General features: G+C 36.3%; 1 protein-coding gene across 1 annotated transcript in view; it reads left to right on the top strand.

The window, feature by feature from the left end:
- Positions 1-1,453: 1,453 nt before the first annotated feature.
- DDX10 (DEAD-box helicase 10) overlaps positions 1,454-20,220 on the top strand; it is a 286,236-nt gene continuing 267,469 nt past the window's right edge. The window contains exons 1-5 of the mRNA XM_044669140.1: positions 1,454-1,484; positions 1,548-1,699; positions 16,347-16,407; positions 17,212-17,342; positions 18,850-19,008. Of these exons, the coding sequence (XP_044525075.1) occupies positions 1,454-1,484; positions 1,548-1,699; positions 16,347-16,407; positions 17,212-17,342; positions 18,850-19,008 (534 nt within the window). The remainder of the gene's footprint in view (positions 1,485-1,547; positions 1,700-16,346; positions 16,408-17,211; positions 17,343-18,849; positions 19,009-20,220) is intronic.

A 20,220-nucleotide genomic window follows, 5' to 3' on the forward strand; every position in this document is an offset into this window, starting at 1 on the left:
AGGGTTGTGTTCCCACCTCCTGCTCCTATAACTTTTGAAATCAGGGAGTGTTTTGTCTTTCATTTAATGTGTAATCTCCTTAATAGCTAATATCCAGTTTTACTTATATATTGCTTACTCTGTAATCTCAATAGTTTATTCATCTAGTGCTTACTATATACCAAATACTATACAAAGTGCTTTACAATTATTATCTCATTTTATCTTTACAACAACCCTGGGGGGCAGATACTATTATTATTTCCATTTAACAGATGAGAAATTTGACATAATATATTTAGTCTGGCCTAAGGACACTCACAGCTGCAGGCTAGATTTGAACTCAAGTCTCCTTGTCTCTAGTCCCTGCGTTCTAGTCAGTGTACAACCTAGAGGATACAGTTTCCTTTTCCATTTTTTATCCCTAATATCTAGGATATCACCTAATACAGAGTAGAAAGTAAATGCTTGTTGGACTAGATCAGATTGAACTGCATTGGGGTTTAATAAGATGTTTGAATTGAACTAAAGAATCAAGTAGAGGCTGGATGACACTTGTCAGATATATGAGACTATAAAATCAATAGTTGATTCTTTAAATTTGGTTCAATTCTGCAATCCCCTCTGCCCCCCAAAGGTCATTTCAGTAGAGTCCAAGAAGTCAAAACTATTTTGATAATACCAAGATATATTTCACCTGTTAAAATAATCCCTTCCTTTTCCAACCACATATTAGTGTGAGGCCAGATTTTTCTCCAAATACTTAAAAAAACAACTCCAACATATTGCATCAGACTAAATGCAGAAGCAGATATGAGAATCTAACTTTCTATAAAGCCAGAGATCAAAGAAATTTTAAAAACGTAAAATAATGACATTCTTCTTACTGATTTTTGTTTTGGAAAAGGAACTTTGATTTTTAAAATCACGTTAATATATAACGATTCTATTATTGTTATTTTAAATGAATTAAAAATTTATGCGTAAAACGTAAATTTTTAAAAATATCAGTTTTGTTTTGAAAATGATATATAGTAATAGATATAACTTACATAAAGAAAAGCCCTTTGACTTCTCAGTAATTTTTAAGAGTGTAAATCCTATTTTCCTTTGTGACAGTCTAAGATGCCCGAGTGTGTCAATTTCCCTATTTAAAATACTCCTAAAGAGTGTGTGTGTGGGGAAAAGCACCATTAATTGCGCACGCGCACATTTAAATACCCCCTTACACAGATTATAAACCACACCCCTTCCGTATCTTTTACCCTTCTCTTCCTGCTGCCGGAGAACCGAAAGCACCAATTGCGTCCTGACTTTCCTGTGTCGTCATCTGTGCGTGCCCCGGTTTCAAAACTCTGAAGGAGCGGCTGCTTGAGATACGCATGCGCGAGTGTCTCGGTAGCCCCACGCTTCCCCAGTTTGCCTAAGCTGCCTCTGGTTTGGAGGGAGGGAGGTTTGATCTGTGGCCGTTGCTATGGGTAAACCGGCTTCCAGCGGTCGGGGCGATCCTCAGACCGAACAACGGGGCGACAAGAAGGCTAAGGCCCACAGCGACAAGGAATCCAGACCCCGCACAGACCCGGTGTTGAATTTTGAGCGATGGAAGAAGAAACACATCCGCAAACAGAAAAAGATGAAGGACCTGAGGAAGCAGCTCAAGAAGCCGGAATGGCAAGTGGAGCGGGAGACCATCGGCCGTCTGACCATGGAGTACGAGAAGGTGAGGGCCAAAGCCAGGTCCAGGGACTGGGACCTGTGTAGAGAGGGCCACGGGATAGCGGACCCACGGGGAAGTGGCAAAGGTGCTCTGATGAGGCCCGCAGGAGGGGAGTGGGTTGAGCGTGCCTGGAGAGAAGGGGCTCTAGGTTGTAGCAGGACTGTAGGACATCGGGGCTAGGGACTTGTCTGAGGTGGGTGTTGGGTCGAGAACACCCTGGAAGACGAGGAGTTATAGATGTTTCTTGTATAGAGCTGTTTCTTGGCCTTCTCAAGAAATAGTTACATTGTGTTTGAGTTCCCAGGACTAGCCGTTCTGGCAATGCCATCCTAGTACATTTAGTAATCTAAGAGTAACACGGGGCACACTCACTGTCTAGTGGCATAGTGCCTTTGATCTGTATTTGTGCGTCAAACGTAAATAAATTCAGTGCTGAGTACCCAGTTTGTCATGTGGAAACACTTGTTGAAATATGAAGAGTTATACCTTTAGAGTAGCAGATATTTATTCATCGGTCAAAACTTAGGAAGTACGGATTTTATGGACAAATTATGGTTTTTAGGTATTTGGAGGAGGATAAAGTAAATAAGACATATAATCCCTTCTCTAAACAAGGAGAAGGGGGTGTAGTAAAGGTGTTTGAAAGACTACTGAGGAGGCAGTGCTATGGGAGGGAGAAAAGCTAAGGAGGGAAAAGAAGGGTTGTGGTGTTAGTGGGTCTGGCATGGTCACCAGGAGGTTGAGATGTAGGACTGGGGGTGACAAGGTTGGGGGAGAGGAATACCATTTCCTTGGGGAGATAGGACTTGGCAATCAAAAAGAAGAGGCTAAAGGTGAAACTGGTCTGGCATGAAGAGTAGGGAAACAGAGGTAAGGGAATAGTGGGAGATGGTAGAAATAAGGGGGCAGAGTATGGTTAGAACTGATCCACTGAAGGTATTGGAAAGGACATGTAGTTTGAGTGTTTTGAATTCTGAGTAATGGGAAGCTACTGATGCATCTGGAAGTAAAGCAGGAATAGAGTGGAGTATTGATTTTAAAGAATTTAATATATAGAAATGTCATTTAAATTGTGAAATGGTGGGAGTTGCTTTCAGTTAGTAGTACAAGTACCACAGGTCTTTACAGGAGGAGTATTCTCAGAATTTGTATTTCTTCTATTATATTTTATTTTTCAGTATTCTTTTGGGTGCCTTATTTATGTGCATCACTAATCTGTCACTAAGTGAAAAGTTAAAAATTGCATACCCTGATCAAATGATCATTAATAAGTTTTAAATTTATTTTAGAATTTGTTTTCTTAATTGCTCAGTAATTAGAATATATCACGAGTTCCTGAGATGTCTACTCTAGAATGTCATCATAATGGATTTTGTAATCTACAGGTAACACTGCAGACTTTCACTGTATAGTGTCTTTCTTTTCATAAAACACATTGAATATGGTACTGACTGTAGGATAGGTGATTAATGAATCCTTATTGTTGCAGTATTATATAATCTTATAGACATTTATTAGATGAATGACTATTGTTTAATTATCAATGGATACCATGTATAAGACTTAGGTCAGTAAGAGGTAGCTCTGGAGGGTAGGCGATATGAGGCAGGAAGATTGTGCCCTTAAAGAATATAGGCAGTCATTCAAGCACTCACTCAGTCAATAAGCATTTATGAAGCACTTTTTCAGGTACATTACTAAGCCCTGGAAATATAAATACAAAAAAATGGAAAAAAAACCCAAAACCTTTTCTGCAAGGAGCTTACCTTTGATTAGGGGAGACACATTCTCTCTTTGTTTACATATATACATATGTATGTGTATAAATACACATTCACATACATATAATTATATACAAAACAAATGCAAAACAAATAAAATATAGTTAAGTACAAGATAGTTGGGGAGGGCACCAGTAATGGGGAGGGTCTTGTAGAAAGTGATGCTTGGTAAGGGATTCTTTGACCTTGGAGGTAAGGAAGGAGTACATTTTAGTCATGGGAGTCAGGACAAGTGACAGGGTAACCTATTAATGAAGAACAGAGAGAAGGCTAGTTTTGGTTCAATAATGGGAGGAATGAACAATGAGGCTGGAAAGATAGGATGAGCTATGTTGTAAGGGATTGAAAAGCCAAGCAGTTCTGCAATTTATCCTAGAGGCACTAGTGAGCCTTTGGAATTTGTTGTAGTGGATTGACAGGGTCACGTCTCTGCCCTAGGAATATCACTTTGGCAGCAATATAGAGGATGGATTGGTGTAGAGAGAGACTTGAGGCATGGAGACTGAATTTGGAGACCATTGCAGTATTCCAAGTGAGATATGATATGGGTCTGAATTAAGATGTGCCTAAGGGAGTAGAGAAAAGGATTCAAATTTGTTTTGGAGGCAAACACAAGCTTTGACAACTGATCAGACATGTGGGATGAGAAGGAGCGATGAATTGAGGATAATGCTGTGCTTTAATACTCGAGATATTGGAACTATGGTGGTGCTTTGGATAGAAACAGGGAAGTTGGGAAAAGGGTCTGCCAGTTTCCCTGCCTCGGTGCTGGACACCCTCCATTGCCTGACATTCTTTCCCTCTTTCCCTCTTGAAATTCCTAGTTTCCATTAAAACTAAATGCAAATATTATCTTATTTTTCTTAAAAAGTTTTATTGATGTATTTTTAACTATAACTTTAGTTACCCCAGTTTTCTCTTCCTTCTATCAGAAAGCTGTCTCATATAACAAAATATTTTTTAAAGATGAAAAAAGAAAAAGGAGGAAAAATCAGCATAACTGATTAACACATTGAAAATATATGAAATTTGCAACATATAACACTTATACAAAGGGTAGGAGTGGAGACTATCATATCTCTTTTTTTCAGTACATGTTCTTTAAAAATTTTTTTTGTTGGAAAGTTTATTGTTTTGTTTTTTAATTTTTATTTTGAATATTTCTCCATAGTTATATATTTCATGTTCCTTCCCTCTCCCCCAACTCCTCTTAGCTGATGCACAATTCCATTGGGTCTTACATGTATCATTGATCAAGACCTAATTCCATATTATTGATAGTTGGACTAGAGTTATCGTTTAGTGTCTACATCCCCAATAATATCCCCATCAGCCCATGTGTTCAAGCAGTTGTTTTTCTTCTGTGTTTCCACTCCTATGGTTCTTCCTCTGAATGTGGGTAGTGTTCTTTTTCATAAGTCCCTCAGAATTGTCCTGGGTCATTGCATTGCTGCTAGTACAGAAGTCCATTACATTCAATTTTACCTCAACAGTGTATTAGTCTCTGTGTACAATGTTCTCCTGGATCTGCTCCTTTCACTCTGCATCAATTCCTGGAGGTTGTTCAGTTCACATGGAATTCCTCCAGTTCATTATTCCTTTGAGCACAATAGTATTCAATCACCAACAGGTACCACAATTTGTTTAGCCATTCCCCAATCAAAGGACATTCTCTCATTTTCCAATTTTTTGCCACCAAAAAGAGGGAGGTTATAAATATTTTTGTACAAGTCTTTTTCCTTATTATCTCTTTGGAGTATAATCCAAGCAATGCTATGGCTGGATCAAAAGGCTTTTGAGCATAGTTCCAAATTGCCATCCAGAATGGTTGGATCAATTCACAACTCCACCAGCAATGCATTAGTGTCCCAATTCTGCCATATCCTCTCCAACATTCATTACTCTTCCCTTTTGTCATTTTAGCCAATCTGCTAGGTGTGAGGTGATACCTCAGAGTTGTTTTGATTTTCATTTCTCTAATTATTAGAGATTTAGAACACTTTCTCATGTGCTTATTGATAGTTTTGATTTCTGTATCTGAAAATTGCCTATTCATGTCCCTTGCCCATTTATCTATTGGGGGACGGCTTGATTTTTTGTATAATTTGATTGAGCTCCTTGTATATTTGAGTAATTAGATCTTTGTCTGAGTTTTTTATTATAAAGCTTTTTTCCCCAATTTGTTGCTTTCCTTCTAATTTTGGTAGCATTGGTTTTTGTGTTGTACAAAAACTTTAGTTTAATGTAGTCAAAATTATTTATTTTGCATTTTGTGATTTTTTTCCTAACTCTTGCTTGGTTTTAAAATCTTTCCTTTCCCAGAGATCTGACAAGTATACTTCTGTGCTCACCTAATTTACTTATAGTTTCCTTCTTTATATTCAAGTCATTCACCCATTCTAAGTTTATCTTGGTATAGGGTGTGAGATGTTGACCTAGGCCCAATCTCTCCCATATTGTTTTCCCGATTTTCCCAGCAGTTTTTGTCAAATAGTGTGTTTTTATCCCCAAAGCTGGGTTCTTTGGGTTTATCAAAGACTGTCTTGCTGAGGTCGCTTACCCCAAGTCTATTCCGCTGACCCTCCCTTCTTTCTCTTCGCCTGGACCATATTGTTTTGATGACTACTGCTTTATAGTACTGTTTAAGATCTGGTACTGCTAGGCCACCTTCCTTCATATTTTTTTTTCATTATTTCCCTTGATATTCTTGGTCTTTTGTTCTTCCAAATGAACTTTGTTATAGTTTTTTCTAATTCAGTAAAAAAGTTTTTTGGTAGTTTGATAGGTATAGCACTAAATAGGTAAATTAATTTGGGTAGGATGGTCATTTTTATTATGTTAGCTCGTCCTACCCATGAGCACTCAATGTTTTTCCAATTGTTTAGATCTAGTTTTAATTGTGTGGAAAGGGTTTTGTAGTTGTGTTTGTAAAATTTCTGTTTTTGTCGTGGCAGATAGATTTCTAAGTATGTTCTTTAAAATTTTGCAAAATTTCCTTTTTTATTTTTTAGCCCTTACCTTCTATTTTAGAATTGTTACTCAGTGTTGGTTCCAAGGCTTCAGTTTCTCCATTTGTAAAATGACAGGATTGGATTAAATGATGCCTAGGGTGTTTTCCTATGATCTTACAAGTAGCTGGGTATTCCCTTTTTTTTTTAAACCCCTTTCACCTTAGAATCAATACTGTGTATTTGTTCTGAGGGAGAAGAGCAGTAAGAGCTAGGCAGTTGGGGTTAAGTGACTTGCTCAGGGTCACACAGCTAGGAAGTGTTTGAATCCAGATTTGAACCTAGGACCTCCCATCTTTAGGCCTGGCTTTCTGTCTACTGAGCCACCTAGTTTCCCCTATCATTCACTTTTGTTTTTTTAAGTGATTTTTCCATTCCTATTATTGTAGTCATTGTATATATGTGTGTGTGTGTGTGTGTGTGTGTGTGTGTGTGTGTGCATGTGTGTATATTTTTTTTGGGGGGACCTACTTTACTCTTTATCAGTTAATGTAGACCTTTCCATGCTCCTCTCTATTCCTCATTTCTTATTGCACAGTAATTTTCATTACATTCATGTACCACAATTTGTTTAGCCATCCATTTGATAGCCATCTTCTTTGTTTCCAATTCCTTGTCATCACAAAAAGTGCTACTATAAATAGTTTGGCATGTATGAAGAATTTAAATTTATCAATGACCTGCTCATGATATAAACTTAGTAGTAGAATCTCTGGCTAAAAGAATATGGACATCTTAGTTACTCTATTTGCATAATTCCAAATTGCTTTCCAAAATGGTTTACTGATTCACAGCTCCTTCAACAATGCACTGGTGTTATCTTCTCACAACTCAGACACTGGCTATTCTTATCATTTGTCACCTTTGCTAATTTGCAGGTTGTGAGGTAAAACTTGGGTATTGTTTTGATTTAAATTTCTCTTAGTAGAAATTTGGAGAATTCTCTTATGTAGTTGTTAGTGGTTTTAATTCTTCCTCTGAAAACTGTTCACATCCTTTGACCACTATGGGGGAATGACTTTCTTATCCTAAGTACTTTAACTTGTGCAGAAGCTTTTCAGCTTCATGTAATCAGAGTGAACTATTATTTTATCTTTTGTAATTGCTTCTATCCCTTCTTTTGTTAAGAATACATCTCCTACTCCTAGTTGAGATGTCATCTGCTTTTCTTCTAATTTTTTGTACTATCATCTTTAAGATTAAAGTTACACCTTCATTTATATTGTATTATGAATATGGTGTAAAGGTGATAGTTTAAGCCTAATTTCTGGCAGACTATTTTTTTTTGGTGAATCTTTTCTTAAATCATTTACTTTTTCTAGTTCATTAAACACTAAGTTATTGGGTTTCATTATTTCTGAATCTCCCTTGTATAGTACATCCCATTTATTTCCTCTGTCAAAAAATTAAATTAATAGGTATTTTAAAAGTGCCTTCTATGTGCAAGGCACTCTGATATGTGCTTTACATATATTTTATCTTATCCTTATAATAACCCTGGGAGGTAGGTGCTATTATCTTTTATATCATTTTACAGATGAGGAAATTGAGATAGACATTTGATGACTTGCTCAGTGTCACAGCTGGTAAGTTACTGTTTTGGGTCAAGTTAGAACTAAGATCTTTCTGATTCCAAGTCCTGGGCTTTTCTGCCACATCATCTAAGTACCTCTATATAGCTAACACTTAAATATAATGCTTTAAGGTTTGCAAAGCACTGCATGTGCTATATCATTTGAAACTCAATAACCCAGTGCATTTAAAAAATTTTAATAAATCAATCAATGAACATTTTATTGAATGCATAGTATGTCAGGTACTATGTACTTTCATATTAGGAGGTCAGGAACCAAGGAAGTAGAATGTTCCAGGCATTGGGTATCACTAGCAAAAATGCTTGGAACTGAGAGATGGAGTGGCGTTTTCATAAAATATCTAGGAAGCTAATTACACTGGATGGAAGAATTAAGGCCGTAAGATTCAAAAAGACTTAGAAGCTCATTAAATGCTAAATGAAGCATTTTGTATTTGATGCCAGAAACAATAGAAAGCTATTGGATTTAATTGAGTAGAGGGAGAATGTGACATGATCAGACCTTCATTTTAGAAAATTAGTTTAGTGGCTAAATACAGTATGGATTGGGGAGAGAATCGAGGCAGGCAGACCTCCTAGCAGGCTGCTTCAGTAGTCTTGTGTTAGGGTGGTGCCAGTTTCAAGGAGAAGGGCCACCTTTGAGAACTTGTGCAAAGGGGAAATTAATAGGCTTTGGCAATAGAATGGGTATGGGGGGAGCAGCAATGAGAGATAGTGAAGAGTTGAGGATGACAACTAGGTCATGAGCCCAAGGGATTGGAAGGATGCTATTGCTTTCTATAGTAATAGGGAAAGTAGGAAGGTGTGGAGTGTTTGGGGAAAAAGTAAGGATAATATTTTGGGCATATTGAATTTAAAATGTCTTCTGTACATACAGTTTGAGATATCTGAGAGCCATTTGGAGATGTGAAATTGGTCAGCTGAATGGGTAAATTGAGAATTATCAGTGTAGGTATGGTAATTAGATCCATGGGAGCTGATAAGTTCAATAAGTGAAATGGTATAGGAAGAAGAGAAGAGGGCCTAGAACATAATCTTCAGGAACAACTACAGTTGAAGGGTATGATACAGAAGAAGACCCAGAAGAGGATACAGATTAGAAATGGCTATCTAGGGAGAACAAAAATCCGGAGAGAGTGGTGTTCCAAAAATGTAGAGAGAAGAGAGTATCGAGGAGGAGAGATTGATCAGCAGAGTCAAAAACTGTAGGAGAGGTCAACAAGAATGATGATTGAGAAAAAGCCACTGGATTTGGCAACATAGAGGTCATTTGAAACTGTGGGAGAGAGCAATTTCTATGGAATGATTTTTATTTTTAATTTTTTAACCAGGCTCAGATGGTTTTGATGCCTACTGTTTTGTAATGTAGTTTGAAGTTTGGAAGTGAAGCACTCTCTCTTCTAAGTGAAACCTTTCTTTATTCCTTTAGCTGCTACTGCCCTCCATTCCAAAACTACTTTTCATTCTTTTTGTATGTATTCTTATATATACATACCAACTCTCCCCTGTGCCTCAAGGAGCTGTAACATGCATGGCAGGCACTAAAACTATCTTGGCAGATGGGCTAAACCAGGCTGAGAGTAATTGATAGGCTTTGAATCCATTGTTGAGGTGTGGGGTGTCTAATTCAAGCATAAGAAGATTTCCTCTTGTGGAATGGGCAGATGAGAACAATTCGCTCCAACACAACCATGAACGTGGCTGAAGCAGGCAATGTGGAGTGCTTACAACTTGGACAGACATTGAAGATTCCAAGATCATCCACTACAACCTGGGCCAACACCAGTCATCCTAACTTTAGTTCTGCCATTGAACTTAGTGACTTGGAAAGAAAGACTGACAACTTTGTGAAATTCTGCCTCATTTCAATGCATGTCATAGAAAAACCTGAAAATGAAGGCCGAACAAAACAATATACACACACATACATATGTATATGTATAACTTACCTGCCTACATATGTGTGCATATATACACATACATACACATATACTCATACACACATTTTTTTTTCTCCCATAACATCTGAATGTAAGCTTATTGAGTTCAGGGCCTTGTTTCACTGTTTCATAACAGTTTTGTATCCCCATTGTTTAGTACAATGCTTAGCACTTAATAATTGTTGATTGATAGGTTATCTGTCTAATGACTCTATTATTTTCTTTATATGTCCACTTATTGTGATTGTTCCACAAGACTGTCCCAGACCCTTTTCTCTACACTCTCTCTTGATAATCTTATTAATTCCCATGGGTTCAATGATAATTTCTTTTTTATTTTAATTAAAAGATATTTTATTTTCCCAATTACATCTAATAATAATTTTCAGCATACATTTTCCAGAATTACAAGATCAAACCACCTCTTTTTCTCCTTTTCCTCCCCCAGTTGGAGATGGTAAGAAATTTCATCTGGGCCATACATGTATTATCACACAAAACACACTTCCATATTGGTTATTGTTGTAAGAGCACATTAATACAAAACCAAAACCCCAAATAAAACCCCAAATACATTGATGTGGAAGATAGTATGCTTTGATCTGTATCCATCTGAATCAACAGTTCTTTCTCTGGAGGTGGATATCATTCTCCGTCATAAATCTTTCAGACTTGTCCCAGATCATTGCATTGCTGAGAGTAGCCAAGTTTTCAGTTGATCATTATACATTATTGCTGTTACTGTGTACAATGTTCTCCTGATTCTGCTTATTTTGCTCTGCATGAGTTCATGTAGATCTTTCCAGCTTTTTCTGAAACCAGCTTGCTTATTTCTTATTTCTTATAGCAGACTAGTATTCCATCACCAACATATACCACAATGTGTTCAGTTATTCCCTTGTTGATGGACATTCCTATAATTTCTAATTCTTTGCCACTACCAAAAGAGCTGCTATAAATATTTTTGTACAGGTAGATGCTTTCTCCTTTTTTATTATCTCTTTGAGATATAGATCCAGTGTTGGTATTACAGGCTCAAAGGCTATGCACAGGTTTTTAGCCCTTTGGACATAATTCCAAATTGACCTCCAGAATGGATGAATTCATTTACAACTCCACTGGTACTGTATTAGTGTCCCACTTTTGTCACATTCCCTCCAACATCTAATACTTTCCTTTACTGTCATATTGACCAATCTGATAGGTGTGAGGTGGTACTTCAGAGTTGTTATAATATACATTTCTCCAATTAGTATTACAACATTTTTTCACATGAATATTGATTGTTTTGATTTCTTCATCTAAAAATTATTTGCTCATACTTTGATCATTTGTCACTTGGAGAATGGCTCATATTCTTATAAATTTGACTTACTACACTATAGATTTGAGAAATTAGACCTTTGAGAGAAATTTTTTTTTGTTTCCCTTCTAATCTTGGTTATATTAGTTTTGTTTTATAAAAGCTTTTTAAAAATTTAATATAATCAAAATTATCCATCTTACATCTTAAAATGCTCTCTGTCTCTCATTTGTTCATTTCTATGCAGCTTATTTTCATATTTATATTTATTGCTCTTGTCTTTCTCCTGAGTTTCAGTTCTGCCTCATCTGCCTATTCGACATTTTGAACTGGCTGCCCTATAGGCATCTCAGACTAATCATCTAAAATATAGAAGCCATTTCTCCCAAATCCTTTTAAACTTTCTTTTGAAGGAACCATAATTCTGGTCTTCTATGTTCACAACCTTTGAATCAACCTCAACTTCTTACTCTCCCTTATCTAACATACCAAATTTTGGCAATGTTACCTCCACAGCATCTTTTGCACCTACACTTTTCTTTTTATTGATATGACCTCTTCCCATATTTGGGTCCTTTTGACTCCTTAACTGTAATATTAAAATAAGCTCATTGCCTACCTCAACTCTATTCTTTCTAATCCATCCTCCACACTGTTCTAAGTGATATCCCTAAGGCACAGTTTTGACTACATCACTCTTTTGCTCAAAGGACATCAGTGGTTCCCTGCTACCTCTTGGACACCTGCAAACTTCTCTGGGATTTAAAATACTTCACACCATTGCCAGCCTACTTTTCAAGATTTTTTACATACACATTATTCCCTTCCATTTACTTTATGTTCCACCCTACTTGATCTTCATTCATGACATCCTATCTCTTGTCTCTTTTAAGCCATTCAGCAAGTATTTATTAAAAGTCTTCTATATTCTGTGCACTATGCCAGGTGCTAGGAGTACAAAGACAAATATGAAATAGCCTCTGCCCTTAAGGAGCTTACTTTCTGTTGGAGGAAGTAACATATATGTAAGTATAAACAATATGTATAGAAAATAAACACATAAGTAATAAATAACAGAAAGGTAATTTGGTGAGAGGAAAGGCAACAGAACTAGAGATTTCAGGAAATTTTTTGTGTAGAAAGTGGAACTTGAAATAAGCCTTGAAGGAAATCAAGAGTTATAAGAGATAGGCTTGAAGGAGAGAACATTCCAGGCTTAGCACAGGCTAACTCTCCCTTCTGGAGTGTATTTCTTCCTTCCCGTATTTATAATCTCTACCTTTCTTTAAAAGCTCAAAGCAATGGGGGCAGCTGGGTGGCTCACTTGGTGGACTAAGAGCCAGGCCTAGAGATGGGAGATCCTGGGTTCAAATGTGGCCTCAGACACTTCCTAGTTGTGTGACCCTGGGCAAGTCACTTGACCCCCATTGCCTAACCCTTACCTCTCTTCTGCCTTGGAAAAAATACACAATATTGATTCTAAGCCAGAAGGTAAGGGTTTTTTTAAAAAAAAAAGTTCAAGGCAAGAGCCATTTCCTATATTAGGCCTTTCCTGATCTGCCTAGCTGCTAGGTATTCCCCCCCCCCCCCCAGTACCTTGTGTATGTTTTATATTTACTTGTGTGTGTGTGTATGTGCATACATACATACATATATATGTGTGTATATATATATATATGCGTATATATATATAGTTTCCCCACTGTAAAATATGAGCCCCTTCATTTTCTGTTTGTATCTACAGTTCTTAGCAGTTTCTGGTAAGTAGCAGGTGCTTACTGCATATTGATTTATTATTGACTGCTGATCAGTGAGATAATAATCTTTCTTTCAAATGTAAGTGTGGGGCTGGAGATCCCAAAATGGATGAGGTGGTAGCATTTTTTGAACCAAGTATAGGAAATTTTAGAAGTTGAAATGCATGTGAATTTTCAAGTTTAACTATATTTAAAGTCCTCCCCCCCTTTTTATTATTACAGATTTGAGATGTAAGCATTTAAAGTAGAGAAGTAGAGAGGTGGGAGCAGTTAAAGTGAGGTAATAGTAAGTGAAGAAGAGGAAATTCAGTAGGCAAATCAAATAATGGTATTAATAGAAGTAGCTGAGGATAGTGAGAGTACATTAACAGTGGGTAGAATGAGGATTCTTATCCTCTAAAAGAGGATTAAAACTTAGTGTCTATGTAGGAATAGGCAAACTTGAAGTATACTGATCTATAATCTTTGAGTACAGGTCCATTGTTCTCACAGCTTTTCCTAAATTTTGTTCTATCTTTTAGCAATGGTGACTTTTCCCATAAAAGAGAGTTGTAGGGTGGAAGATGGGAAAAGAAGAGTGATAGCCTCCCTGTAGGGAACTAAAGCATCTATTTTTGTGGTTTCCAGTCCATTGGAATTCAGTTTGAAAACCAGAATTGAAAAATTAGTTTTCCTCTCCTTGATGTGTGGTTCTTTAAAAAAAAAAAAAAAGAAAGAAAAAACAAATAGCCTTGTATTACACTCAAAGGTCATGGTTGACAATACAGTAGCTGAACAATTTCAGAGTGCATTTGGTTTCTTGGAAGAACTATATCTTCTCTCTGCGGGAGACTGACATACTTGGGGAAGAGATGCAAGGTATGTTTGTCTGTTAATACTGTTTTTCTTGGTGTTTGCAGGCTGCCAATTTCTTTCCTTTAGTGAGCAAAAGGTATATTCCCTAGGAAAACTGGTATTTGCTGATAATGGCAAAATGCAGTAATCTAATAACCATCTGTCATTTTAATATTCTGGAAGGTTATCCTATAATTGGGGTTCCCTGCTGTTAGAACTTTAGTAATTTTTGAATAAAACATTGAGAAATTCCCTTTCTGACCTTGTGCCCATTTTCCTTTTTCCTCAGCAGTTGTTTTCTAGAATGAATTGTAGGGATTAACATAATATTTAGTGAGTTATACTTGTAATATGTATAAGTAGAGGGTAATCCATTCTGGGTTACATTGAGAAACTTGAAGAATATGACAGAAAGGATTGTAAAAATATAATACATGTCATTTTTGAAAAGCCTGGAGTGTAGTTTAGCAAATTCAACAAATGCAACTTTTTCCTCATTTGAGAGTTATGAATAATTTGACAGTACATTCCAGATCTAAGCAGCATCTCTTGCCTTCAGCATCTACATTAAAATAGCTCTACTTCTCAGAACTTATAATAGATCTGGAAATTGGGTTTATGTTACTGAAAAGTTTTATTAATGAATATTTGATGGATCTAAATTTTAAGGGCAAATGAAGCATTACTTATTGTCATTCCAAAGAATGAGAAAGATGTCTTGTTTTATATTTCCAGTCTAATGCTCCTGAATTGCAAAATCAAATAGCCCTAGAAAGGTGACAAAGGTCTAAACTAGTCTGGTGGCCATTTGAAGGGAATGCATTTGAGAGATATTGGAGAAGGTCTCAGAACTCCTCCTTCCAGCTCTTAGAATAAGTAATAAATTTGAGATAGATCTTTGCATTTTTTTTTCTCTCTCTCTCTTTAGCTCTTCTGGACTGCTAGTATAACTTACTATAGTAATTTGGAGAACTGACACTCTTAGTAAATACTATTTGCTCTTTTGGAACTGAGTAATTAGTTTTTATAAATGTAATATGTTCACCATTCCTACTTCAACATCTTCAGCCTCTCATATGTGTACTGGTGAGTAGGAGGGATCACAGGAATGGAGGTGTGACAAACATTTGACCATATCAAAGGTTCTTTGTTGCATTTTTGACATCATAAACTCATAAACTATCAGTGGGCAATGTAATTGGAAAAAGTAGGGGAGGAGCTCTGAGCTTTAAAATTGAACACCCAGGGGCAGCTGAGTAGCTCAATGGATTGAGAGCCAGGCCTAGAGAGGGGAGGTCCTGGATTCAAATCTGGCCTCAGATACTTCCTAGCTGTGTGACCCTGGGCAAGTCACTTAACCCCCATTGCCTGGCCCTTACTGCTCTTCTGCCTTAGAACCAATACACAGTATTGATTCTAAGGTGGAAGGGAAGGGTTTAAAAAAAAAAAAAGTGAACACCCAGCTCTTGTAAGATCATAGGAAAACACCCTAGGCACCATTTAGTCCAATCCAGTCATTTTACAAATGGAGAAATTGAAGTCCAGAGATTGTTCTAGGTCCCACAGAAAGAAGCAGAGTCAGCATTTGACAGGGCTTATGTCTCTATGCTCTTTCCCTTATTGCACACTCCTTTTGACTTCAGTACCTTTTCTTGTACTTTACCTCCAAGACTTCATGTTGTCTTTTGGGAGTCATAGACACATACTCAGATGTGCTTAAAATGTGAAGGCTTTGACTTAATAGCACAATTTTTGTCAAGAGAATATGTGAATTGGTGGATTATTTGGGAAATTTCTGTGATGGGTTGTAACTGATTTTTTATTGACTGCCAACAATGTATTTGGATTGTGAACAGCAGAGAGAACCTTGCTGAGGTTATATTCAACCTACATTTAGAGTGAATGAAATCATGCCTTCCTATAGCAGTTTTTGTGGCCTGGGGGCAGGAGCAGAGAATCAAGGACATGGAATTATAGGATTTTGAAGGTGGAACTTGATGTTAAGTGCTTTATTGTAGGCATAGGCTGGAGATGGAGACAAAGAATGGGAGAGAGAGGAAGGCAAGAGTGGAAGGGAGTGACAAAGGGAATGAAAGTGAGCTTTAACTGTAGCTTTTATAATGTTGAGGGAATGGGAAAGGTTGATAGTGTTAGAGATAGTAAAAAGGACTTAAGAGTTCTGAATCTTAGGAAATGTACAATTCTGTGGGAAGAGTTTTAAAATATGACAGTGCTGAGATATGGATGAAGTAGACCAAAGCAGTTGGTGGTTGAAATTGGGCACCTGCGAGGTCAGGATGCTGGAAAGTTCACTAGCATCTATATTGAAATCCTTAATGTGATAATAGGGGATGGGGATAGAGAAGACTGAGTAATGGTCATTTTTTTCTTCTTCATATATATATCTATATATCTATTCTTTTTTCTCCCCAGATAAATGTGAATGAAATTATGCGATTTTCTGATTTCCCCTTGTCCAGAAAAACATTGAAAGGTAGGTATGTTGATGGTGGTTGGGTAGATTGAAGAAAATCTTTAATTATATTTATTTAGGTATCTATACAATGATTAGAGTACTAGACCTGGAGTCAGAAAGACTTGAGTTAAAATCCTACTTTGAATATTTATTTCTTTTGTGACCCTGGACAAGTCTTTTTACTTCTATGTACTTCTCGTCTGTAAAATGAAGATAATAGTATTATCAGCCTTATAGAGTTATTGTGAGAATCAAATGAGTTAACGTGTAATGCACTTGTGAAAATCTTAAAGTACTTGTAAATGTTATCTAGCTATGTATAATTATTGTTATTATATTTGTTCATGGGTCATAAGGAACAATGGGATTAATATAATTTCATTGTTACTGAATTCTTCGTTTTACTATAATCATTATCCTGATCAGCTGCTACTAAGAAATTAAACTTAATTGATCTTAATTTTAATTATTTCTTATCTTTACTCCTAGAACAGAGATTCTTAATATGTGATCAGTGAACTTTAAAAAAATATTTTGATAACAGTTTCTACATCATTGGTTTCCTTTGTAATCTTTAAGTATTTTATCATATGCAGTTAAAAATATTATTCTGAGAAGAGCTTCATCAGATTGCCAAAGGGGATCCATGTCACAAAAAAGGTGAAGAATCCATTTTGTGGAAATATTGAGTAAAAAGAAGACAAGAGGAACCTCCAAATAATCAAAATCTTATAGCATTTTATTTCAGAGAGAACGATGGTGCTTTCTAAGTTGAAAAAGTTTCACTTACATAATGTCAACACTTTCCCCCTAACATTTCAGGCTTGCAGGAAGCACAATATCGGATGGTGACAGAGATACAGAAGCAGACCATTGGCCTGGCTTTGCAGGGTAAAGATGTGCTTGGAGCAGCAAAGACAGGATCAGGCAAAACTCTGGCATTTCTTGTCCCTGTAAGTATTTTATGTCATGATTAATGGGGTTATGGACCAGAGTTCTGTTTTTTAACAGGTGAGGTAGAATCAAGTTGATGAGCTATTTTCATTATAAACAGATGAACTTCTGTTTATTTGTAATTCTTTAGGAGTTGGTGTATTTATTTTAGTAATAGACTTCCCTCTTCCCCATTTCACTTGTCCTCTACTTTTAGTCATTTGGAAGTTTGAAAGAGGTAAGGAGGCATATGTCCTTATGGTCCTTCATTGTGCTTTAGAGGGAGGACATGACTTTTGGTTTGACTGTGAGCAGGTTTGTTGAAAAAATTTTCAGTGGCCTCTAAAGTGATGCAAAAAATATAAATAAAAGTTCACAGTGGACTTTTTTGAATTTTCTCCTCCTCTTAACCTAGATGGTTGTTCAGTTCTTTTGAGTTTTTATCTTGCTTTCAGAACATTTGTTTATTTTAACTTAGTTCCTGACCAGATGGAAAGCTCTACATAAATTATATTATTACTATTATACATAATGACTATAATACTCCCCCCAAAAAACCTCAACATTAAAATCATCTGGATTAATTATTTTCAATGAACAACATAGAATCCAGAGAACAGATGATAAAACACATTTCACTTAGAAAAGTAAGGATTTTACTTTACATGTGCAATCATCTAAAACATTTTTCCATATTAGTCATTTTGTGGAAGAGATCTCATATAAAAAAAGGAAGAAGAAAATGAAATATAGTATGCTTCAGTCTGCATTCAGACTCCTTAGAATATTTTTGATTTGCATTTTCTCTAATTATTATTTCTTTGGAGCATTATATGTGGTTGTTGAAAGTTTGCATTTTTTTCCCTAAAGATTTCTTTTTCTTTCATTGACCATTTATTGGGGTATGGCTTTTAATCTTAATATATTTGTGTCAATTTCCTACATATCTGATAGTAAGCATTTGTCAAAGATATTAGATATGATGACCTTTCCCCATGCTACAATTTCTCTTTGTATTGTAGCATCATTGATTTTGTTCAAGAATTTAAAAATTTTATGTAATCGAAATGACCTTTTTCTCTTTTATAATCACCTCCTTCTCTAGTTTTGTTAGAATTTCCCCCTTGTAGTTGTAAAGATTTCCCCTTTTTTTATGATGTGACTTTATTTAATATTTATTTATAACTTATTTTGATATATAGTGTAAGATAGTGATGTCAAACTCTAATAGAAACAGAGATGACCAATCTACAACAGGTTTCCTTTGGGCCAAATGTTGATTTAGTTTTAAAATGTAATATTGCCTATATTTTATTTTATTTTTATGTATTTTGTTAATATTTCCCAATGACATTTAATCTGGTTAAGCCACACTAAGGAATTTTGGCCCGTTGCATGTTTTTAGGTTTAGTATAAGTCACATTGTGATATATTTTGGGATATTTGGTGTTGGTATTTATTTTTATTCTTTTCTCATTTGTTGAAATTTTTGTTTCTTTAAAAATTAAGTTTATTTTCTGTTTTCAGGTTCTTGAAACATTATATCGTCTACAGTGGACATCAGCAGATGGCTTAGGTGTTTTGATAATATCACCTACCAGAGAGTTGGCATATCAGACTTTTGAGGTGCTACGAAAAGTAGGCAAGAACCATGACTTTTCAGCTGGACTGATCATTGGTGGGAAGGTCTGTCTTTTTATACTTTTTGATCCCCATTTATTTCTCTTATATATGAGTATAGGTTGATTAAATACTAATTTGAATTTCATGGAGCAGGGACAGAAAAGGAGAGTCTGAGAAGGAAAAAGATCAGTAAAATGAGAATTAATGAGGCTTTTGTAGATGTGCTTATGTTGTAGGTCTTGGTTCCTAAATATTTTTCACATATTGATTTTCTGATTACTTAGCTTAGTTCAGTGATAGGCAAACTTTTTTTTTTTAGTAGCATAGTGTTTTTATATTTTTAGAAAAATTTTCCGTGGTTATATGATTCATGTTTATACTTTCCCTTTCACCCCACAACCCCTCCCCCTCCATAGCGACACGCATTTCCACTGGTTTTTAACATGTGTCATAGATCAAGACTTATTTACATATTATTGATAGTTGCATTGGTGTGTTTGTTTCCATTCTACATCCCGAATCATGTCTGCATTAACTCATGTGTTCAAGCAGTTGTTTTTCTTCTGTGTTTCCATTCCTTCAGCTCTTCCTCTGAATGTGGGTAGCATTCCTTTCCATAAATCCCTCAGAATTGTCCTGGGTCATTGCATTGTTCCTAGTAGAGAAGTCCATTACCTTTGATTTTTTTTTTAAAATTTATTAATAATCATTTTTAACATGGTTACATGATTCATGCTCCTACTTTCCCCTTCACCCCCCGCAATTCCCCCTCCCATGGCTGATGCACATTTCCACTGGTTTTGTCATGTGTCCTTGATCAAGACCTATTTCCAAATTGTTGGTGGTTGCATTGGTGTGGTAATTTCGAGTCCACATCCCCAATCATGTCCACCCCGACCCGTGTGTTGAAGCAGTTGCTTTTCTTATATGTTTCCTCTCCTGCAGTCCTTCCTCTGAATGTGGGTAGCTTCTTTACCATAAATCCCTCAGAATTGTCCTGGGTCATTGTATTTCTGCTGGTACAGAAGCCCATTACATTCGATTTTACCACAGAATATCAGTCTCTGTGTACAATGTTCTTCTGGCTCTGCTCCTTTCGCTCTGCATCTGTTCCCGGAGGTCTCTCCAGTTCGCCTGGAACTTCTCCAGGTTGTTATTCCTTTTAGCACAATAGTATTCCATCACCCGCATATACCACAGTTTGTTCAGCCCTTCCCCTATTGAAGGACATACCCTCCTTTTCCAATTTGTTGCCACCACAAAAAGCGCAGCTAT

Source organism: Gracilinanus agilis, chromosome 3 (genome assembly GCF_016433145.1).
Source record: "Gracilinanus agilis isolate LMUSP501 chromosome 3, AgileGrace, whole genome shotgun sequence".
NCBI classification, from domain to species: domain Eukaryota; kingdom Metazoa; phylum Chordata; class Mammalia; order Didelphimorphia; family Didelphidae; genus Gracilinanus; species Gracilinanus agilis.